At 44.4% G+C, this 24,102-nt stretch overlaps 2 protein-coding genes across 4 annotated transcripts in view; one reads left to right on the forward strand and one right to left on the reverse strand.

The window, feature by feature from the left end:
- Positions 1-7,947: 7,947 nt before the first annotated feature.
- On the forward strand, positions 7,948-12,553 carry DBX1 (developing brain homeobox 1). Its single transcript, XM_061453079.1, has 4 exons — positions 7,948-8,891; positions 9,319-9,420; positions 11,154-11,356; positions 11,715-12,553. The coding sequence occupies exons 1-4, from the start codon at positions 8,540-8,542 to the stop codon at positions 12,090-12,092; spliced, it is 1,035 nt and encodes a 344-aa protein (XP_061309063.1). The 5' UTR covers positions 7,948-8,539; the 3' UTR covers positions 12,093-12,553.
- A 9,244-nt stretch (positions 12,554-21,797) lies between these two features.
- The window catches only part of NAV2 (neuron navigator 2), a 400,494-nt gene continuing 398,189 nt past the window's right edge, over positions 21,798-24,102 (reverse strand). For all 3 annotated transcript variants that reach the window (XM_061453111.1, XM_061453110.1, XM_061453109.1), the window contains one exon: positions 21,798-23,159. In XM_061453111.1, coding sequence (XP_061309095.1) covers positions 23,034-23,159 — 126 coding nt within the window. In that variant the 3' untranslated portion in view covers positions 21,798-23,033. The remainder of the gene's footprint in view (positions 23,160-24,102) is intronic.

Raw genomic sequence — 24,102 nt, forward strand, 5'->3', positions numbered from 1 at the left:
CACAAAAAGCAGATCTGAAATGCACTGGCTTCACAAAGATACTAAAAACAGGGGGGAAAGGAGCTGTGGTATGTTAGAGCACATCATCCCTACCTGCTCCTTTAAGAGAAATCAGAAAGTGTAAACTCACACAGGTATGATGTTAAATGGAAAATAAGCCAAGACAAGGTTCTTTCTAAAGCTTTTATACAAGGCCTATATGTTTTTCTTGGAAAAAGTAAAGCTGTTTCACAGTCCTGTTCCATCAGCCCAGAGTACAAATACCCTAGTTTTGAATTTTGATCTCAGCCAAGTCCAGATCAGAGCCAGTCCCATTTTATACTGTGGAGCCTGAAACCAGATGCAAACCCTTGTATGGATAATTTTTTCCAAAGAAAGATACCCAACTATGCTCAGATCAGTCCACCTTGTAAATCCCATGGTTATGTCATCCTTCTCAAAACAAACTTTTAAATAACAGTGCTAAAGCATCAGAACTGAGGTTTAAAAACCCTCTCTTTGGCTAAAGGACAGTGTAGAAATATCAGAAGATGGAGGACATCCTCCATTCTTTCCTTCACAAATTTGGAATCACTTGCCATACACACAGTTGCCAAGACAGCAATGGATGAGAACTTCTCCATGCTGCAGTAACTGTCTGTAGGAGCAGTACATCTTCAGCAAAAAGGGAGGACAGACAATTTCTTGGTGTAATACCATTAAGGAAAGCTTGATAAAGGTTGATAGGGGAGGGAGTAGACTTCCATTTAAAACCTAAGCCAAAACTATTTAAAAGACACTACAGAGCTACCTCTTATCCCAGAACATCCATGAATCTGGTGGATGCAAATGTAATTTCAAGCTACTCCTCTTTCCTGACCTTTCTGAGTCTGAGGAGTAGCAGCCAGATCATGGCTCCTCAAGAAGAGCCATGTCGTGCGCCAGGATAACCTGACCTTACCAGATTTCCTCAAGCCAAATTTCTAATGTGCTAAATCCTATCCAATGCCCCTGAAGACCTTTCTAGAGACACAATATTTATTGGCTGCTGTCCACCCTATTAAATTTTTAATGGAAAAAATGGAAATGGAAAGGGAAAAAAAAAGACAAAATTCATGTCATGATGACAGCCAAAAATGTGACTGCAACTACTAAATGTTGATTTTTGTTAAGTTGTTATCATTTCTACAGCCATGACAAAAAAAAACCTGAGAAAACCTGTTTCAGACTATGAAGATCCCATTCAAACATCCTGGCTGGCTAATTCTAAACTTTGGTCATCTTTGATATTTCCCCCTTCAGTACCAAAATGCTCCTGACAAAGTACTGAAAAGAGACAAGTAGATTCAAATTCTTCTAGGGCTTAACCCCACTGCACTGAAATTAGCATGAGTTTTGCTCCTGACTTCAGCCCTGACAGAACAAGAAACATTCTCAAGCCAAAGGCATGGGGAAAAGCTTTTCTAAAACTTTCTTTACATGCTTGCACTCTCCTTGGTCCTAGAGATTTCTGTTTGCTTTCAGAAAGCTGAAGGCATAAATGGGCAGCACATTCTACCATGTATCTATCCAATCTCATGGCTGGTGAAAAACAAGTAGAGCATTTATTTTTTTCCTCTTTATCAAAAAGAAACACAATTCTCTGAGAAGGAACATACCTTCTACAGATTGGGAAAGCTCACATAGGAAAGATTCTGGTCTTTGCTATTTCAAGTTTTGCAAGTGCAAGGGAAATTAGAACCGCATCAGCTTTTCCCAGTAACAAAACAGGAGACTCCTTCATCTTTGAACATCATGATGCTGGACTTTGACAATGCAAAGCCCAGAGAAGGGCAGTCCTGTTCTAGTTTCCAAAATGAACCAGCTGTTTTCAAAAGAGAACAACTCTTTCTCAAGAGTGGAGATCAAGTGCAAAATTTATTGGCTCTGCAGGGAGCCAGTCATCCTGAATTAAGAGACCTCCACTTAAGAACCTCCAAGAGATGTCTGTGATGCATAAGACTACAAAGCTATTCATTCCTCAGATATTATTGCTTCACTCCCCTTTTCTACCTGAAGCACCTTACTTGATAGAAAGCATCCCCAAAGAATAACAGAAATGCAGCTATCTTCTTTCATCTGACTTTCCAATTTACACAAAGTAGTAAGGAACAGAGCACATGGACCACATGGGCTAACTCATTTCTCAGTGGCTCTACAAAGGTAAACCCTGAGAGACAAAGTGTCAGTCCTCTTCTTCTGTCAGAGCTCCAGAAGTATAGCATACTCCATATCAGCATCCACAAGAATAGCTTTGTATTTCTGGAAACACCAAGCATTGCATCTTTTCCAAGGAGGCTTGCACATATTATCTCTTCCCCTATGAATGCAGTACAGTTTGCCAGCACCCTATAGACATGAATATAGCTATGGTCAAGGGGTGATCTGGAACAGAACCATTTAACCACAAATCCATTTCCTGAATGGACAAGGTCACCAGTGTAATTACTCCAGGGTAAAGTCACTAATGCCCAGGGGATTCAGTGATCAAAATCCCCTCAGAACTCACAGATATTTGTTTCAAGAGATTCCCCCATTTCAATTATAAGAGCATTGCAGTATCGCAGCAAAGCAATTTTGTACTTTTTCTTGTTAAATGGCTGTTACAGAGTATCTGAGTTTCTCTTCATTCTGTATCACATGGCTTTTTTTTTTTTTTTTTTTTGGTCCCACCAAAGGATGTATAGGTTAATCTCTGTCAAAATAACTTTCAGCACCTGCACACAGGTCTTCGAAAGAAAAACACTGGGTTTTGAAGATGACTGATGCCTTCAAACCAGAAGTGTGTTTGCAACACTGCTTTGTGCATGGCCAAAGCATTTGCACCAGAGGGGAGAGTATGGAGCTCTAGACATGGTAATACACCACGGCACAGGTGACTGATTCACAAAAACCTCTCTTCCACGTACCTGGAAACCCCCAAGACAACCTTCCTCAGCTGGATCACAGCATCTGAAGGTATTTTCACTTAGAAGTAGCAACACAAGCCTCCATCAACATCTCCCTTCCAAGCCTCTCTCAAACATTTGCAGAGAGGCTTAAACCCCAAGGAAGTCTAGTGTCAGTTGGTTGGAATGGTAGAAGCCAACGGATTAAGGCCTAATGGTCTGGCCCTTTTAAAAAAAGTGTAGAAATAAGGAGAGGTCATGGTTTAATCCTACAGGGTGGTTAAATACTAATTCTGTTCTTGCTCTGAGAGACAAAGACAGAAAAACTGCCAGGCTTGCCAAAACCTGCCTCCGGACACATTCAAGCTCCCACTGAATTGCCCTAACAGAGCCCTTTCCTCCAAGGAAAGTTGTCCTACCCATCGTAGGCTGAAGAATGGGGAACAGAAGTGGGACTTTATGAATGGAAAAGTACCGGGACCCTCAAATGCCAGCACCTAAATTTGCCCACTGCCTAGAGATTCCAGTGAATCAGAGAGCAGAGAAACTTGCTGCTATCATAAGCAAAGGATCACCACTTTGAATCATGGAATCAGTTATGTTGGAAAAGATCTTTTTAAGACCATTAAGTCCAACATTTACCCCAGGACGGCCAATCCACCACTAAACCATGTCACTAAATGCTTGGTTTGTGGTGAGCTGGTATGAGTAAATTTAAGACCTGACTTGAAAGCCAAAAAGATTTTTAATTCTTCTTTCCTAGTTAAGAGGAGAAAAATACATGTTTGAGACGATAAATTGGGAAGTATCATGTTCTCTCATCCTCCACACCTCATTTGCACAGTTTAACTTGGAAATCCTTGGGCAGAGACCACAACTGAAATAAATAGGACCTTGGCCTCCAACACCCAAGAATCTGAACAGCCGCTGCCCAATTCCCAACTATTTTCCACTGTGCTAAATAATCATTAAATTAAAGGCAATAAATAAAACACCATAATGCATTTTGCAAATCCTAGCTCTCCAAATATTAGCTTATGGAAGAAGTTGGTTCTAGGAAGGTTGTGGGTTGTTTATTAGACAGTGGAAGGAGAAAGAAGAACAACACCAGGTCATTTGTTTTAAAAACGAAGACGGAGGTTGAGGAAAGGATAAAAAGACAAAAGTGGACAAAAATAACCAAATATGGAAGAAAGAACACAAATTAACCAGGCTTGAAAGGAGTTAGTAAAGCAAAGCAAGACACAGAGACTAAAGTTAATTACTTTTGACACGATACAGATCATCTGGTTTAATTTCAGGCAGCATGCACTCTAGGCTGGCCATCCTGAATGGCCAGGGGAAAAGAAAGTAACTCTCCCCTCTAGGTCCCTTTGCCAAGTCTGGGCTGTGTGCTCTGTCCAAGATCTCTCTTTCTTTGCTCTCAGAGAGAGAGGGGGAGAGGAGAGAAAAACACAGTTAACCACCTGTCAGGGCTGAGGACACAATAAGGCAGCCCCTAAAAGAGCTTTTCATGCATGCGTAATATATTTGTTCAGCTATTCACTTAATGAAGCTGATAAATGTGATGCGAAACAATAGTCAAGTTAATCTATTTAGTAAAATGTTTTGAGACTTTCAGGCAATGTTAAGGAGGGTAGTGTGTTCGAGGACATTTTCATTTCAATACGCTCATCTCTCCCCTCTTAGGGGGGGTTCAAGCAACCTATGTGAAAATAATTTCTTATAAATGTGTCTTTAATGGGTTTAATTCACCCTTGCCAGCTGTTTTTTTAGCTATTTTGTAAGAGCAAAACAAACGCGCCAGGCTTGGAAAGCTAGTTAAAATTAGTTTCGGTCACTGAGGCCAAGCTATATTTCCTGCAAACCATCTGCTTGATTGGCACAATAGAAGGATTTTCAAGAAAAGGAGGGGGGATCTAGAAGAGCTTTGAACGAACCAACAGTTACTGTTCCTTCTGCCTGAATTCTAAAGGTGAAGCCTTAGGTGTCTTAATATCCCTTCTCTCCGCGGCTTCCATTCAAGCTCTTGGCGAGCTCCATGAGCATCGTTAGTGAGCTCGGGGATAGCGCAACCCTCCCTGGGAGAAAAGAGAAGGGAAGAAACCCCCAAACATAGAAAAAACTAAACAAAAAGCGCACACACGTTTTTCCTCCGCGGCTTTGGAGAACGAGAAGCTGCAGGATGGCTGGGGGGGGGGGGGGGGTGTGGGGGTGGGGGGGAAGGGTGAAGGGGGAAGGAGGGGTAAAGGAAGAGTTTGGGGCCCTCCCGACTGCAGGATGGCTGGTAAAAAGAGGGGGATAGAGGTGGGAATCTGGGGTCCCCCTGGCTACGGGTAAAAGAAAGGGGGGGTGGGGTGTGAATTTAGTTTCACCGTGACTGCGGATGGGTGGTAAAAAGACAGGGTCCTCCTGGCTGCGGGACGGCTGGGAAAAAGGAGAGGGGATGGGAAGCTGGGGTCCCCCTGTCTGCAGGATGTGTGAGAAAGGGGAAGGGGGTGGGAATTTGGGTTCATCATAGGTGCGGGATGGCTGGGAAAGGGCGGGAGGAATTCAGGTTGACCCTGGCTGCGGGAATGATGGCAAAAAAGTGTGTGTGTGTGTGTGTGTGTGTGGAATTTGGGTTCACCGCGGCTGCAGATGGGTGGTAAATAAAAGCAGGGTCCCCCTGGCTTCGAGATGGCTGGGAAAGAGGAGAGGGGATGGAAATTTGGGTTCACCGTGGCTGCGGGATGGCTGGGGAAGGGGAAGTAGGGCCGTGATTGAGACGTCCGTGTGCCGGGGCCGAGATCGGCTCCGCTCCTCCGGGAGGAGGCTGGTCCAGCCCCGGCCCTCCGGCCCTCCGGATTTGAAGTGCTGCCTCTCCCAATTTCATGCGGATTACCGGCCTCGGAGAGGGACACACGCAGGCTCCGAGCCCTATTTCCTCCCCTACCCCTCTCCCGGCCGGTTTGGGTGTCCCGTCGTTCCTCCCCCTCTCTGTCTTCGTCATCCCCCCACCCCCCGCCTTTTTTAAGCAACAAAGTGACTTTTAAGAAATAAATTTGAAGATGATAACGACATTAAAATGAATGGCAGGAAGCACAAAACGGCATGAGCATAGGTCAAACGGCATTAGTCACAGGTTTTATCCTGAGACATTAGAATTCCCTCTCTTAAACGATCACTGCCTTTGAAAAGAAACTTCCAAAGGAGATCACTTAAAATAAGATCCTTTCGTCTGATTTCTTGGTTTCTTATGGTCTATCTTCCCTTTCAATAGATGTCTAGTCACTTTTGCCTTGGTGCTTAAGGAATTCTTTATGAGTGTGCTCAAACGCATCGAAAGGAACGGGGTCCACGTGTGCCCCAGCATGCGTTTGACCCAACCTTCCAGAAAGTGTCAGACCCTCTTTCTTAAAACCAGAGAAATTAGCAGCAGTTGGTCTATAGTGAGGCAAAATGCCCCCGATGTATATGTAGAGAAAGGAGTACATCATCTCAAAGGAAACGTATAACGACTGTAAAAAAACCCGGAGTATTCCCGGAGCTGCAGCGTCGGGAAATGCCGGGATGGGAGGGAGCGAGATGGGGGGGTGCCTGTTAATTATTTTCTTGGGAAAGCCTTGTTTGCTTTTCCCATTCCCTACCTTCCCACTCCCTTGCTATATTAACACCTTCAGAGCAGTCGTTTGTAACAACAGGCTTGAGAGAACGCCGGACTCCAGCGAGATTTGATTTCCAAGTGATAAAAGGTCTGCGGACATTCTGCAGATGCTCAACTGCTGGCGGCCAGCGTAAAGCACGGGGAAAGCTTGTCAGGATCATACAATTTCTAGGGCTGATTCCGACCCCCCTAATAAATACCTTTTTAATTTGAACCAAGGGAGAGATTTAACAGACTTTCTTTCTTCCCTAATGTGATATAAATCGCAGATGCACTTTTATTGAATGGTTAAAGCATCGACATGGAGATAATCAACACAAAACGTCTGGACAAAAACCATCGAGAGAAATAAAGCTGGTTAATAAGATTTTTGAGAAAGCTTTGTGTTAAAAAATAAAAAGGGAAAACAGCTGAAGGTGACAGTTAGTTCATGGTTAATAGGATAAAGACTGCATGGTTGAGCTGCACACTTCTGCTTGCAAAGGTTCAGCCACACCAAAAGGCTGAATAAGGCGCTTTTAAAACATAGGACATTTAACACATCTGTTATGAGCTTTAACAGAGAAATCAGGTAAAGCCACTCTCAATAGTTGCTTTCATCACCCAGTTCCAAAGGAAACGCGCCTGTTTCCGTATTTGCCACTACAAACAAAACCTCAGACATTAAAAAAAAAGAAAAAAATCCAACCAAACAAAACCCAAACTATTTTCTATTTTTCCGGTAAGACGATGTCATTTGGCTCCCATACCAAAGTTTAGGTTCTCGGCAGCACCGATCTGAACGCACCCCCCGCAATCCCGCACAAGCACGCAGAGAAAAAGCGACTTCAGGTGAATTTGGCAGCGTCGAGAAGGCTTCGAGCCACCATCACCAATAAACCCGAGACTAGTTCAGGCTGCTTTACCCTAAAGGATGCAAATGCTACAACAGTGTCTTAATTTTCACGGTGTGAGGGGAGGGATTTCCACTATATTTCAGGTTAAAAGGACCAACAGACAGAACTGAGGGGGCTGCTGTAGTCCCACAAAGCTCTTCAGATCTTTTCTGTGTTCAAGGTTTAGATTTTCTCGGAGCAGAGTCCTTACCCAGCTGCAGTAAGGTTTATATTTCAGTTCGATACAGGCAAGCCTCTCACTTGAGCACACGCACGCAAGTATCTTAGGACACCACGATCTTCAAAGTAAAACTTAACACCCAAATTCGCTTTATACCGGACCTTTGGGATGCAGATAGAAAAATAACCCAGACTACAAGCACAAATTTTGCAGTGCACTAGTAGCAAGCACAGGACACATTCAACCCACGGTAGGATCCGCTCCCCGAATATTGCCCCCCCAAAAGGGCTTAGTTCCACGTTTTCTAATTTATATTTTCTATTGCACAAGCCCCGCGCTTTTCTGAGGGCCGGCAGATAAGTTTATATGAATATTTATTGATTTATTTCCTAAACTCAGCAGGGGAGCCGCAAATAAATTTAGTGCTTTCTTTAAATAATTCCCTTTCTAAGAGGCAAGATGTCATTCGAAACTTTTAAATAGGCATTTAATTAGCCTGTGTGTGTTGCCTCTGAACAAAACCCTGCTGGGAGCCTTTGGAGCTGTATTCCAAAGAGGCGGTCAATATGCAAAATTGATGACTACACTTTCTTTGTGGCGGGGCCATTGTGCCCCGGTTGCTTATGAAGTCTAATCCAATCATAAATTGCAGTCCCGGACCAATGGAGAAGCCCGGAGCTCACCCTGAATGAAGCTCAAGTGGAGAACTTTGTTGAACCCCATTGTTGGGGCTGTCACTTTTGAAAGAGCCCCAGCGGGGCTGACCAGTATAAAACCCACCGTCCAGGAGGAAGGGGCAGAGAGAACCCCGACAGGCTCGCTGTAGCAGGATCTTTACTAGAAGGGGTTTCAAAGCAGAAAACAAAAAGCAGACAGACAAATAAACAAACAGGGGAGAGGCCCCGACCCCGCTCCGCGGACGGCCCCGGTGATGATGTTCCCTAGCCTCATCGCTCCACCGGCCGTGTACCCCAGCCTCCTCCGGCCGACCCCAACCCTCACCCTGCCGCAGTCGCTGCAGTCCGCTTTTTCCAGCCATTCCAGCTTCCTGATAGAAGATTTGATCCGGATCAGCAGGCCCACCAGCTACCTGCCCACCAGGACTGCTCCCCCTGCCAGCATGTCCCCCCCCGCCGCGGCGGCCAGGACGGACTCGGGCACTCCGGAGCTGACCAACCCAGCCGCCGGCTCCAGGAGGATCTGCTCGCCACAGACTTCCAGCAGCGACTCCACTTTCCTCAAGTTTGGAGTCAACGCCATCCTCTCCTCTGCTCCCCGCGCCGGTAAGCGGCTCCCGGACTCCCCCATTCCCATCCCCGCGGCTCCGCGGAACCCACCGCCTGCGGGAGAGCAGGAAGACAAGGGTAGGAAGGGAGGGGAGGACCGAGCACAGCCCCTCTGCATCGCCCGTATTTAAGAACTAGGGGCAGCGCTGACAGACGGCCGATCGGTCGGACGAGAGGAGCGGGCAGGTGGGGGGCAGACACCGGGGGTGTCAACAGGGCTCCCGACCGACTCTGCCCTCTCGGGTGCCTCTTTGCTGGCATAACCATCGCAGCAAAAGCACTGCTTTCCCCAGGGCTCAGTCTGGCTCTTTATTTTGGGGGACTGAAAATCACCACCTGCATCTGTCCCCAGACCAAGTGACAACCCCAACCGTACCCACTCCAGCCGGTGGTAACCTTCTGCTTAATTTCTTTTATTTAGTAGAAACTTCTCCTGCGTTGCTCCAGAGCGTCCCTCCAAAGACTTTTTCCTTCCCGTACTTTGAAGGATCCTTCCAGCCCTTTATCCGATCTTCCTATTTCCCAGGTAGGTCTTTAAAAGTCTCTCTTTGAAAGGGTGGACCCCCCTTCTCCCCTCCCGGGCACAGCTCGATGATATTTCTCCATCAGTCCGTGTCCCCCCCGGGGATTACGCTCTAGTCAGAGGTTGGAAGGAGTACAACATTCACCCGTCAGGCGCGCCAATTTGATGCCCGATTTAGCATAGGCAGTGACTGCTTGACATTCCCCTGCCCGCTCCGCCCGCTGACGGGCAAATTAACCAGGATTGTCACGGTCCCGAGGCGACGAGGCTCCACTGCTTCCTCCTCCTCCCGGGGCCGCGCCGCCGCTTTCAGCACCACGAGGGACCGGTCAGCTCCCTGCTGCGCTCCCCACTCGCGCAGCGGCCCGGGCCCCGGCTCCGAGCCGGCGGAGGGGTGGCAGGAGGTAGGGGGGGGTGTTGGCGGGGTTGCACTCCTCGTTCCCCGTCAGCCGCTCCCCGCCCTGTACCTCCCTAGAACCATCCCAAACCCTTTATCCCCCGCCGGGTTGGTGGCGGTTACAGGGGCATGGAGCTCACTGTTAAGGCTTCTCTCCTCCGTCTTCACCGCGGGCTAACCCTTCCCTCCTTTACCTCACTTCATCGCTTCTCCCTCAGCCCGTCCGCCGTGTTCAAACGGCTTGGTACCTGAGAGAAAGCAAGCTATGGCTGGGTGGGTGGGGGTGTCTGAGGTTCTTACAGCGTTGAAGTGTTATGATGCCGAGAGAGCAATTAAAATAAAATCTAATTACAAAAACAAGCTATTAATTTAAAAAAGAAAACAGGGGGAGGGAAAAAAAATAACTCAAGCTCTTCCATTCATCCTCCGGATAATGGAATTTGCTTCCTTTCTCCAGCATGTGAATAGCCTAACAAAAACAACTTGAGCTTTATAAATAGCTTTTCATGTCCATTTAATGAAAATGATTTGAGGAAAGAGACGATTGTGCCATCAGTATTCTCCCGAGGAGCCTGGCATGCCGTTGTGTTTAGTTTGAAAGTGTAAATCTCTTTTGTTCCAGTAATATATGGCGTTAGCTGCTTGTCCTCAGTCTTTTTCTGTTAGTTCATTACTACACAATTACCATTCACGCTTCATTAGCGTCTCTGTTTCTCTTGGGGAGGTTCCCCCCCCCCCCATCCCCCCACCTCCCCTTTTTTTTTAAGACGAAACTCTGCCCTTTTTATCATACCAATGCCATTGGGAACCAGGCAATGTGCTAATTAGCTGTTACTTTTCATGTCTTCTGATTCAATTCTCCAACTTTGGGGGAGGGAGGAGGGGAGAAGAGATTAATATAAAAAGATGAATACTGATTGATCAAAACTGCATCTGAAGAGGAACGGTTTTGTTCGGAATCAGAAAAGTCCTCATTTTCATCTCGAGCATAATAAAGAATCTGAAATAAAAGGGCCTGAAAAAAAAATAATCCAATGCTTCTGAGCAGGAGGGAAAGATGTTTTATTATACCTCTATCTTAGCTGGTACGCCTCACTTTGCCTTTTCAGGCCAGAGACCTTTGAATCTCTCAACAAAACCAGCCACTATTGATCCATTTTACACATTTGAGTTCATAAATCTAATCCCAGCAATCACTGGCTGAAAGGGGGTGCTTAGTTAAGACTAAAGCTCCTTTTCACAGCCCCAGGTTGATGGCTGCCCTCCCAAAGGGCAGGGAGGGGGCAGTGGGGGGCTGGTCTTGCTCTGCTCAGTGCTGTGTGTCCCCCACCTTCAGCAGCTGCCTCCACCGTGGTCCCCATCCCCGGCACCTTCTCCTGGCCACTGGCCGCCCGTGGCAAACCCCGGCGGGGCATGCTACGTCGAGCTGTCTTCTCCGACGTGCAGCGCAAGGCACTGGAGAAGATGTTCCAGAAGCAGAAGTACATCAGCAAACCTGACAGGAAGAAGCTGGCAGCCAAGCTGGGGCTCAAGGACTCACAGGTGAGGGGGGTATGAAGTGGGGAGCTGGATTCTCCACCCCGGGGATCAGCTTGGGAGAAGGGGATGGGAGCAGGGAGAACTGTCCGTGACCAGGAGAAAGCACAAAGCAAGTTGCAGAGCCATGAGCATCAACAGAGCCAAAACAGCTGCAAAATTCCCAGCTGGCTGATTAGGACAGGACAGACCGTGGTATTGTTACCTACCCTGACCAATCTCCTAGGGTCCCAAAAGGTCAGGATCTGTCATTCCTGCTAGCTTCAGTATGGGCATGAGCACAGTATTGAGGGGGCAACCAAAGGCCTTTTTTTGGATCCTGTTTCACTGAACTGTTTCATTCCTGTGTCACTTCATCCCTCAGGTGAAGATCTGGTTCCAGAACAGGAGGATGAAGTGGAGGAACTCCAAAGAAAGAGAGCTCCTATCTTCTGGTGGCTGCAGAGAGCAGACCCTACCTACCAAGTTCAACCCTCACCCAGACCTCAGTGATGTAGGCAAGAAATGTTCAGGAGAGGAGGAAGAGGAAGAAGAAGTTCTCCCTGTGTGCTCACCCAGCCCCCAGCATCCCTTAAGCTACCACCAGTCCCCAGAACATCTACACTTGAGGGACAGACTGGACTCCCACATGTCTCCTTCTCCATCCCATTCTAGCAGTCCCAGCAAACCTTCAGACTTCTCAGACTCAGAGGAAGAGGATGATGAAGGCGAAGTGGAAGAAGAGGAGATAACAGTCTCTTAAATCACCTGCTTGCCCCAACCATCACATGTGGTCATTGCAAAGATTTGAATAAAATCAAGTGCTATAAATTGAAGAGGTGATGTCCCACCCAATCGTCCACATGCTTCACCAGTGCAGGTTCTTTATCACATAGCTGCAAGACTTCCTACTTATGGGTATTCCTTACTCTTTGCCCCATGTGGAGGTTATCATATTCATAACATCTGCTACCATTTTTATAACGCTGGCTGCTTTATAATCAACATATGCTCAATAACCCTTCTCCCCAAACCAGGCATCAGCAGCTCCTTGCTTCATGGCAGGGAGGAAAGTGTAGCCTTTTGGGAGGGAAACTCCCTGCTCCCCTCAGATAAGAAACAACAAAAAATACAATATAGATGTTGTGGCCATTTTTACTGCCTTTCAAGTGAATTTCCAACTACTATTAAGATTTCAAAGACCCAGGGACTGGTCTGATGTCGCAACCCTCCCTCAAAGTAAACACAGGGGGACACAAATCAAACACTGCTTCCCTTCTCTCCCCCAATATACTTGTCCAACAGACCCATTAAAACCCCTGGAATAACTTCTAAGGTGTAATCTAAGCGTGCCTTGTATAATGGAAGCCTTATCTATTTATATATTTTTCATTGTAATTTATACATTGATACTACATCCCAAGCACTGTCTAACCCACCTTTTCATCCCCCCCCAGGCTTTTGCTTATTTTCCACTTTGCTTCTGCTATCCATGGTGTGGACAGAGAAAAGTGGATATGCCTCTTTGATTTTTGACTGAACTTTGCTGTCTTTGCACAGCTTATATGAACTGTACACTATTTTGTACACTTACTCTGTATGGATGTTTTATACCAAGGTTATTGTGAATGAATATAATGACAGCTCAACAAGGCTTCTCTGACAGCTAAACTACAGACAAATGTAGCTGTTTGATTGTGTAACTTATAAAGAAATGCTTTTATTTTGTATTTTACCATGTACAGACTTTAAATATATAATAAAGTGAATGATTGTCAAATAAAAACAAAAAGTAGATTTCTAAATTTGATAATTCAGTAATACTTGCTTCTAGTTTACAGGTTGTTGTAAGTTGTCTGGGGCCAAACAGGGAAGGAAAAGACAACTACCTTTTATCAACAGTATAGTGATTCAATAAGAATCTAACAGCTTCAAATTAAATAACCTTACAAGAACATCTATCTGCCTTTTAACTAGGAAGCAACTTGACCCAAGTATAGACTTTCTACAGTTAAAATGAGTACAGCTTCCCCTCCTTGCATTTAAATGCAACTTGATTTCTGCTGATGCTGTCTTGTGCTCCCCTCTAAAGCCTTTCTGACTCTCCTTCTTCCTTCCAATTATTGTCCAGGGTGGTCAGAGTGTGGACAATTGGCCTGCATCACCCTTCTCAGATGCTGCAGTTTGAAGACTAGAAGCGTTATTTTACCCCTTAAGAAACCAGCTGGTTCAACATCTGTACCTGCTGGAACTCTGATCTTCTCCAGCATGGAAGAGAAGCTTTTGGACAGCAGAAGAAGAAAAATCCCTTTCTCAGGGAGCCTGTAGTGTTGTTATCTGCTGTATGACAGCCCCAGCCCCTCTAGTCCCTTCCTTAGCTCAAAGGCTGCTCAACCAGTGTCCCACACAACTGGGAGAGCTGGAAGTGTTTTCACCTGTGCCAAAACCATGGCAGACAAGGCAGGCAGCTTCCTACACAGCCCCATACCAGGAGCACTGTGCTAATACTGCCATATGCCCATGGAAGAAACACTTATCCATAGGTGTGGAAATCATCTAATAAGCCCCAAAGGTTAATACCATATGGAGCAAAGAATGTTTATCCCATCTGTATGAAATAATCTTTCCTAACAAAAAGTCCTCTCCAGCCACCCTACATTTTGGTACCATAGAGCTTGGGAACACCACAGTTGAGCCAAAAAGAGGAGAAAAAAACAAATTGCCTCTTTTGAAGAACACATGCCCTCCATGGAATTTTGAACGTGAAGATCACCTTAAATAAATACCGCCCAAGATGCAAGGCTGTAGTTCCCAGAAGCAATCAGTGAGGCTCATGAAGCGCTAAACCCCCACCAGTGCTAAACCGTCACCCTAAGGAAAACCAGACTTCACTGAATCATGGAATCAGCCAGGTTAGAAAAGACCTTTAAGATGACCAAGTCCAACCGTTCCCCCAGCACTGCCTAGGTCACCACTAAACTATGTCACTGAGGGCTTTGTCTACATGGTTTGTGAACACTTCCAGGGATGGTGACTCCACCACTGCCCTGGGCAGCCTGTTCCAGTGCCTGAACACTCTCTCAGGGAAGAAATTATTCCTAATATCCAGTCTAAACCTCCCCGGTGCAGCTTGAGGAAGTTTACTCTTTCCTTGTTCCTTGGGAGTAGAGACCAGTCCCCTCCTGGCTCCATCCATCCATCCTTTCAAGCCATTGCAGAGAGTGATAAGGTCCCCCCTGAGCCTTCTCTTCTCCAGACTAACCCTCCCCCGGTCCCTCAGCCATTCCTCATCACACTTGTGCTCCAGGCCCTTCAACAACTCCATTGCCCTTCTCTGGATGAGCTCCATCGAGCCTGTGGCTCTGTCCTCTAGTGACCCAGCTCTAATCCTGTTGTTTCAATACAAGAGACTTCTACAAAGACACTCAAATTCAGGCCTGAAAACCACTGATGGTATTTAAAGATCTTTGCCTGGAAAGTTTCAGGGAGAGTTTGACACAACAGCTATGGGCTCTACTGTTGTCAAGAGGAACAAGGCAGAGTCTTCCTCCTGGTTGTATTGCCTCTTCTCCTCCCTGATCCACGCACATGCACTGGCACATAGCTGGGCCTGAAATGATCAGTGTGAAGAGCAGAAACCTTATCTGTTTTCTTGATTTGTTCTCTCAACGAACAAGTGACAGGACAAGAGGAAACAGCCTCAAGCTGTGCCTGGGACGGTTTAGACTGGAGATTAGGAACAGTTTCTTCCCGGAGAGGGTGTTCAAGCATTGGAACAGGCCGCCCAGGGCAGTGGTGGAGTCACCGTCCCTGGAAGTGTTCACAAGCTGTGTAGACAAAGCCCCCAGTGCCATGGTTTAGTGGTGACTTTGGCAGTGCTGGGGAATGGTTGGGCTTGATGATCTTAGGGGTCTTTTCCAACCTGGGTGATTCCATGATTCTATGAAGCAGTCCTCAATGCCTTCAGGAAACCTGATGGCACTGCTGTGCAGAAATAGATTGATGGTAAGGGGACTGGGCAAAGAGCAGGAAGCTGAAAATGGTGGAATGACATTGCCAGAGTTACTGCTGTGGATGAGGTTTAGTAGCTCACCCAGACCCAAGCTTATGAGGTTGTTCTTCCCTCACTGGTTTTGGGCTTGGTGTCCTAACATCTATTTTGCACCGGTTGGTGCTAGCTCATTATGATCCTTGTAAGAAAGGCACTTGGACTCAATAAGGTATCAAAGTGCTATTTGTTAGAGCAAACACTGTAAGATGAGAATAGCAGAGATAATTTTATGTATCCTTAGATGGTGGGAGTCTCAAGTGGTGCAGCATCAAAGTGGCCTCCACTCCACATACAACAAAACAACTCTATTCAACATTTTTGCTGTTAAACAGAAAGGATGTACTCATGAGAACGTCTGGCTGTATGGTTAGATGAGGGCAAGGACACACAGGTGGCTGGTACTCAGCAGGAGATGCTGGTGGCTGGTACTCAGCAGGAGATGCTTTCAGGCTCCTTTGCTAGTATGGGCTGGCTGAGTTTATCATAGAATCATAGAATAGATTGGGTTGGAAGGGACCTTCAAAGCTCATGCAGTCCAACCCCCCTGCAATGAGCAGGGACATCTCAAACTAGTTCAGGTTGCTCAGAACCACATCCAGCCTGGCCTTGAATGCCTCTTTCTTATAGGTCCCTTTAAAGAACTGAAAGGCCACAATAAGGTCTCACTGGAGCCTTTGCTTCTCCAGGCTGAACAACCCCAATTCTCTCAGCTATTCCTCATAGCAGAGGTGCTCCATCCCTCTGACAATTTCTGTGGCCCTCCTCTGGGCCCTCTCCAGTAGGTCCATGTCTTTCCTGTCCTGAGGACTCCAGAGCTGGATGCAGGACTGCAGGGGGGATCTCACCAGAGCAGAGAAGAAGGGCGGAATCACCTCCCCTGACCTGCTGGCCACACTCCTTTGGATGCAGCCTGATATATGAATGTCCTTCTGGGCCACAAGCACACATTGCCTGCTCAGACCCAGTCTTTCACCCACCAGTATCCCCAGGTCTTTTTCAGGGCTACTCTCAACTGCTTTTCTCCAGCCTGTATTGAGACTGGGGGCTGCCCCAACCCACATGTATGACCCTCCACTTGGCCCCGTTGAACCTCATGAGGTTTGCATGGGCAACACATTGTCCATTGTCTTAGGGACAAGGGATCTGTGCAGCACAACACCAGTCTGAAGGCAAGGCTGTTCTTGCAGCATAGGGCACAGCATAGGCCTGGGCATACTCAAGTTAACTGTGACGAGGATCACCAACTCCTTGATGTACAGTGGTCTTTGAGGCAGGATTACTACAAAACCTCACTGGAAGCACAACCTCTTCCCAACTGCCTGTGGATCCCATCTCATGTTAAGGTCATTCACACCTCCTAATTGCCCAGTCCTGCATGGGTGAACATCTTATAGGAGCAGGAGGCAGAATTACAGATGCTTAGCCAGAGCATGGTCTCCACCCCTTGTAAGTAACTCAGTCTCCTTGTGTCTCCAGCAATTGAGAAAATCAGAAGTATTTGTGTATCTGAGCAATCTGGTCTAGTTGAAGATGTCCCTGCTCATCACAAAGGGGCTGGACTAGACCATCTTTAAAGGTCTCTCCTACTGTATGATTCTATGATCAAGAAAGGAGAGAAGAACATGGATTTCTCTATGTGGCTAAGCAAACAGAGATGTTGATGGGGAAGGATTTGCCAACAGTCAGTCCTTCTGCCAATGGCAGAAATGAGTTATCCTCAGCTGCTGTGCTCAGTTCTCTCACAAAAGTCTTCTTCTACACTGTAGAGCAGAAGCAGAGAGAATCAGATTGACTGTCCGCATTAAAAGCTAGAAACTAATGATGAGTACGTGTTTCCATACCCTAAGCACTCAGTTATTACAGTTAACATAGAGATTAATATCAGAATCGTTAATGTTAATAAAGTGGTAAAATGAGACTGTGCACAGAAAGTGCAGAAGAGAGAATGGGAACTTTAAGGGTGTCAGGAGGCATTTCCTCTCTGGTTCTTGAAGTAACTTCTTGGAAAAGGTCAGCGGACAGCGAAGGGTGGAAGTACACGTCACAGGCTGTGCCCGAGTTCATAAGTGACTCCAAGGAATTTCCCTTTCTGTTGCGGAAAAGAAGTCAGCACTGATCCAACAGCTCTTAGAAATTATGAGGTGGATCCAGGAAGGATACAAAATAAGAATAAAATAGGATGCTGGAAACAGAAAAGCAGGGTAATAAAGGTTAAAGACAAGATGATGCAAAGGAAAAAAACAAATGTGAAGAGGAGCGTGCAAGACAGTGCACACAGAAGAACAAGAACATGGGGAATGGACGGGGCAGCCAGAAAGAAGAAAGGGAAGAAGACTTCCCGGGAGATAGTAAGCATTTTGGTGCCAGTCCAGCGCTGATTCAAACATTGTTCAAGATCAGGGCTGGAGCATTTTCCAGGGCCATTTCTAAAACATGCAACCCTGTGAATCAAAGGAAGTTTACACAACACAGACAAATCTGCATGAACATTTTCAAAACTATTTGCCTCTGGCAAATTATTGTGGAGGGACAGATGAAGCCCCTCTGAAGTAACTTTGCACTGCTGCGTTGTTGAAAGAAGACTATTTTTAGGTTCAACTGAGTGCAGATCATCAATTTACAGAGAATCTTTTAAAACTGTCTTTGATACAGGTGGATCTGTCTTACCAACATTAACATTTTATATCAGTAAGTAGAGGACACATACCAACAAGGAACAGTTAAAAAGACTGACCAGAACAAAAGCAGAAATATGAATAGAAAATATGAATTAAAAAAAAAACCACAACCCCAAAAACCAAAAACTACTTTTAGGAATTATTCATTTTAAGTGCAGAAGGGTCTGGATTTATCCTTTCTGAAGACAGTACTTTTTTTTTTGCAGTTAAGATTCTTTATTTGAAAGAAAGGACAACAGACCCCTACTTTTCCTACTGGTCACTGTGAATTTATCACCATGTATCATAGTTGTCTCTATCAACAAGGTGAAGTGGAAACTGTAATAAAGCGTGAAATGTACAGGTTGCCCAGAAAAGCTGCAGATGCCGATGCTCCATCCCTAGAAACATTCAAGGCCAGGCCGGATAGGGCTCAGAGCAACCTGATCCAGTTGAAGATGTTAGACTAGTTGCACAGGTGTTAAGACCAGATGAGCTTTGAAGGTCCCTTCTGACGCAAACCATTCTATTGAGTCTGTAAACAGAATTGCTTAATGCCCTTAAGTTTCCTTTAAATCAACTCCCTAAAGAAGAGAATAAAAAGTTTGAAAGATCTACCAGAGCAAGTGAAGACTTGTAAGATGGTCTCATACTTATGCTAGACCTCTTCTTGGAGATCCAAGTGATGCCAACAAATACTCTGCTTTCGCAAAGTTACCAGGAAAATTTTGTCATTTTTTTTTTCTGCAAATGAAAATATGTGATGGCTTTATTCTAAGTGACAAGTCTGATCTGCCCAGGGTCACCAAATTAAGTACTGCGAGAAGGTCCCATCCCTGGCAGTGTCCAAGGCCAGGTTGTATGTGGCTTGCAGCAACCTGTTCTAGTGGAAGGTGTCCCTGCCCATGGCAGGGTGTTGGAATTTGATGAGCTTTAAGCTCCCTTCCAACCCAAACCAGTCTGTGATTCTGTAAAGGCCATTCTGGAAAAGTATGTTCAGACTAGGCCTGACACACACTGCACCTGCAGTCCCTGTAAGCTACAGCGACTTGTCTTGAAGAAGCTAGAACCAGCTGGTATCAGGGTACATTCTGATGGCCACGTCCTGTTTGACTTTGAGCCTTATGCTGAGACACTCTAAATGGATAGACCAGTCTTGTCTTGAGCAGATCTTGATGTGTGCAAACATTAGCTACGGGCAAGAGAATTGCAGTGGTGTAGTCCCTCCGCTAAATTTTCTCCTGGATGCGGTTGGCATCTTTCCACAAGTACTTACAGGAAGCCAATAACAGCAAAGTGAACCTCAAAATCTTCAAACAAAAACCCCAGAAAATGCTGATTAAGAGTTCGGGGAAGCCACAAATCTGAATAAATAAGCATCAAATTTATTGAATCATGAATAATTTAAGACTGGTACAATCATCAGCTTTATTCTCCATGACACAGGGGGTGAGGAAGGGGGAGAAACGGGGAGGGTGAGAAAGGGGAAGCATGATCTCAAACAGACCATTCACAAATTCCAATCCTAAATGAGAACTGAAAATTAAATAGGGAGAAGAGCAAATGGAAAACATCATAAACATACACAAAATACTCAATTCCTAGTTTTTTCTCTTTAAAAATGGCTAGAAAAAATTCATCAAAATGCAGCACTTTTAATCAAATATTTACATTTCTATGTTACAATGAAAAAATGTACATCTTATAGAACATATTTCATAAACTGTTCCACTGGAAACAACTAGATCAAAACAGCAACCTTCCATTGAATAGCAACAAAGTGTTTTTTTTTTTTTGCTTTCTTTTTGCAGTTTTTTTTCCTTGGCCACATTTAGACAAGATTTCATACACATAATACCGAAGTTAAGCATCAACAATGAAACAGCAGTTTGCTTCTTCCAAAATGTACAAAAAGGCTAACCAACCCCCTCCCTCCCCTGCCCCAAATAAACCACATCTCATTTATGGCCTGTTATCATTCTTGGCAGTTCTGAAGAAAATGGTTTTCTACTTTCAATTTATAACTCAACACGAATGTTGCATAGAATTTTACATTTCTTCCTTGTTGATTTTTTATTTTTACACAAGCCAACTTTGTAAGAAACAAAAAGGCAAAAACATAAGGAAGTGTTTCGAAAAAGCCTTAAACAAGAACAAAGTCACTTAAAGAAAGACTTAAATCTATGGAGAGGCTTGATAAAAACTAAGACGTGTGCACAACAGGTAACCCTGCTTCCTGAAGTTTCAGGAGAGACACTGAATATTGTGATGCTTAGAATGACTAGCCTAATCCAAACTGCCTCTCACTGTAATCCAAGCTAGGGTCAACAAAAAATAAGAACATAAATTCCTTCCTGAGCTTAAGCACAGGATTAAAAATGAGAAAAACAAAAATACCCCGTTTCCCACAAATAAAACATCATTTTAAACATGTCTTACAGCATCCAGTTAAAGGTTAACTGAGCCATCTTCTACGATATCAACTCCATTTAAAGCCCTAGCCCTGCAACTGGATTTTTTGTTGTTGTTTTTTTTTTTTTTTTTTTTTTTTTTTTACAGGCACATGCTCTGTCTGCATGGATTCAGTTGGGGGATTAGGTACTGAAATTCACAGTAGTAGCAGGTAAAGTCAGTGCTAGGAAGCAGAATTGTCAAGACTGCCGGAAAAATTCACCTCTCTCAAACTCATCATCAGCATGCTATGTGATTTCATACAGATTTATCCCATTTTTACAGTACCAAGAACTGGATGAGAAACATCGACTGAATAAGCCTTGGTATTTCATTCAGTGAAATAATGAAATAAGAGTTTGTAGAGTTAAAACAGTAACAACACCAAGCTCTTCCCCCACCCCCATCATTAAAATATTTAAATTTTTCTTTTAAAATATTTTTCTTTAAAAACAAAAAAAGTCATCAGCACTTAAAAGTTGTAACAGGAGCAGATTCAAGACCAGCTCAGTAAGACAAAGTACAGTTATGTTACAGTAAGTCATGAGGTATAATAAAATGATCCTCTCAAGCTGAGTCACAGAAGCATGAACTTGTCTGTTACTTTAAACCCACAAGCTCTTAAAAAAAAATGTTTGTAGTAAGTTTTCTTTCTGTACATCGAAACCCCAGCATATTCCTGTAATTTATTAGTGACAGCATTTATTTCAGTTGAAAAGCTCCCCCCCACCCCCTGCATGGATAAAACAGCTCTTCAGTGATTTATCAGCTGCAGATTGATATGGACCTGAAACATTCTCTCATTTCCTTCCTTTTTTTTTTTGCCACATTAAAACAAAATCTAGTATCTCTTACAAACAATATTCACAGCAACTTATGATATTCCAAGAGATGACTTTAGCCCTGTTTCTTTAAATAAAACCCTGTCATATACAGCACTAATTTAATCAAACACAATTAGTACAAAATAAGGCATTGCTTTAAAAATCAGCACCAAAAGATAGCTGTAAAGGCTTGTACAAACCCATACTGAGGAGTGGTGTTTTTGCTGAGGTACAGCTGATGCTGTGGTGATGGTGGTGTAAGCTTTTGCTGCCATCAAAAGGAAAGTGCAATTCTTTGGGAGGTGTTCTTGTTCCCAAAACAGAAGTACCAGCCTGAACACCGATAGCATAGTTGTGTGCGTTCAGAGGAGAAAGAAAACCAGGTTCACGGCTCTGCCAAAACTCAAAAGCATGGCCCAGCTGAACTTAAAAGTACCTTCCCTCCTTGGTTTCCAGACCTGAATACTGCTAAAATCCTATTATAGTTTTTAATTTAAAAGAAAAATCACAGATGTTTTCACCAGAGTAGCACTGGAACTGTTACAGAGCTGAGTTTTAACTAACCCATTTATATGTTTGTGCTGATTGTAACGAAACCTCTGAACAAAACCTCAAGTTTTTATTAAACAGCTGTAACATTTCATGGCAAGAATTCACAACTGAGAGTCCGATCAATCAATTTCCAGGGGTGTAGCTCACCTCTGTGTACAGGACTCACCAAAGGTCCTTCAGAGCTGTAGGACTTCACGGGGCATGGACCTTTTGCACTGACTTCCACAGGGGAGGGAAACTCCCTCACCTCAGTGTGAATACATCAGTGTAATAGAATCACAGAATCAACTAGGTTGGAAAAGACTTTTAAGATCATCAAGTCCAACTTTACCCCAGGACTGCGAATGCCACTGAAGTCAACTGAGACGGTTACGTGGATGTAAATGGAAGAGAATCAGGCCTTAACTAGCAAAGGGCTACCTGATTTGTCACTTGTGGTTGGACTGATTGTTACACAGTGTTGGAAAAAACCTGATTTGTTCAGACTGTATATATATTTTTATATATTCCTATATATATATATATATATCTATAAACACACAATGAAAGAGAGCCAAGGTCTCAGACTGGCAAGGAGAGCAGCGCTTTTCCTTTTTTTTTTTTTTCCTTTTCTCTTTTTTTATATTTATTCAAACTTCCCTGTTTTGCAGCTTTGCCTTTATTGAGTGTTATTTTCAAGGCAAGTGATACTGTTATAGCACCAGAACTCTATGAAGCTGAGTTTAATCTACAAAGCTGGTTGGTAAAAGTCCAGCCCTCACCTAAATGTGTTTGGTCAGAAGAAGCATAGGCAAATATTTCCTCTCCCCTCTCCTTCCGGACAGTACATGGCACAAAGTTGTTTGCTTCATAGCTGTGAAGTTCCCCCTCCTGCCCCTTCAACTTTTAGTAATTATGATTACTTTTAACATCTTCAGTATCTTAGGTATGAGAGCTTACAGCAACTAAACAGAAGAAAACAAAGTAATTAGTGCAGTTCTCAAAAGAAAAAAGAATACAAAGGTTGCTTGGGTTGCCTGCACCCAGGTTCAAGACTGATTCCAAGTGTCTTGTTCTTGCAGCTCTAACACTGAGATCCCAGCCCAGGAATGTGTCCTTGAGTCTGTGAGCAGGACTCTTGCTAAGTGGGAGAGCGATAACGGGAACCACCTCTTTCTATCCGAGGAAAATCACAACGTTGACTCCAGAGATGAATCAAGGATGTCATCGTGATGGCTGTTGCTGTTAGAGTCACTATCGTAACTCTGAGGACTTGAGTAGTTGGCTGCTTCTTGCAGTCTCATTAGCATGTTCATCTGCAAAGGCACAGGTCATCACGTTATCTGTATTCTGAGGTAGACAGAATATCAACTCCATATGAAAGTCCCAGTGGCACTCACTTTGCCAGTGGGTAAAACAAACGAAAGGAAGAAACAAGCAGCATAACTGATAATGAGACTCTGAAGAGAGGTATTAACTGTAAATTGTCTTATGGCAGCCAGGAAGTTAGTCATAAAGACTGCTGTTCCAGTGAAGGCAAAAATGAGAAGATTGAAGGGGTTACTTGACAGCTGTATTTGACAAGCATCCTACCCCTCTCTTCCTCTGACCCACGGAAATATAGACAGATCAGTCAAATGAAGCAAATCTAAACATCCTAATACCTAGCTCAATGTTTGCGTATGTATATATGAGCTGGTAAAAACCGGAACACACATTTCTATACTACCAACTGCCCAGAAAAATGAACACCTCAACAGAACAGTTTCAGGGTGTTCAGCTGGCACAGCAGCTTCAGTAGCTGTTCCCCACTGGAAGAAAATGTACATCCAGTGTTACCTCCAAGCTCAGTTTATACTTTCTATACAATTACATGTTAACATTTTTCTACATTCTTGTGTGGTATTTCTGATTCATAAATTAGTTCATGTATTCTTTGAAAATCTCAGTTTTCATTTGGTGTCAAGAATACAGCTCTCAAAGCCACATGAATGAAAGCAACAAGCCTATTTTGCAATTGTGGCAAAACAGGCTAAATGAAAAGGATCCACTGTGCTATTCAAGTATGTGTAACAAGATCACATACTTAATTCCACACGGTAGGAATTAAGTTTATTACAGTCACCTTCAGTCACTCCTCAAAAAATGAGTCCTCAAAGTAACCTCCATAACTGAATGTGAAAAACTTCTTCCTCCATTTCTTGCAAAACTGAACTGGCTTTCCATGCAAATTCATTCTGAGAGTTCACTTGATGACTT

This window comes from Pezoporus flaviventris, unplaced genomic scaffold (genome assembly GCF_033815535.1).
Source record: "Pezoporus flaviventris isolate CSIRO_AGI_PZ_B2104156 unplaced genomic scaffold, CSIRO_AGI_Pfla_v1 ptg000014l, whole genome shotgun sequence".
Taxonomy (NCBI): Eukaryota; Metazoa; Chordata; class Aves; order Psittaciformes; family Psittacidae; genus Pezoporus; species Pezoporus flaviventris.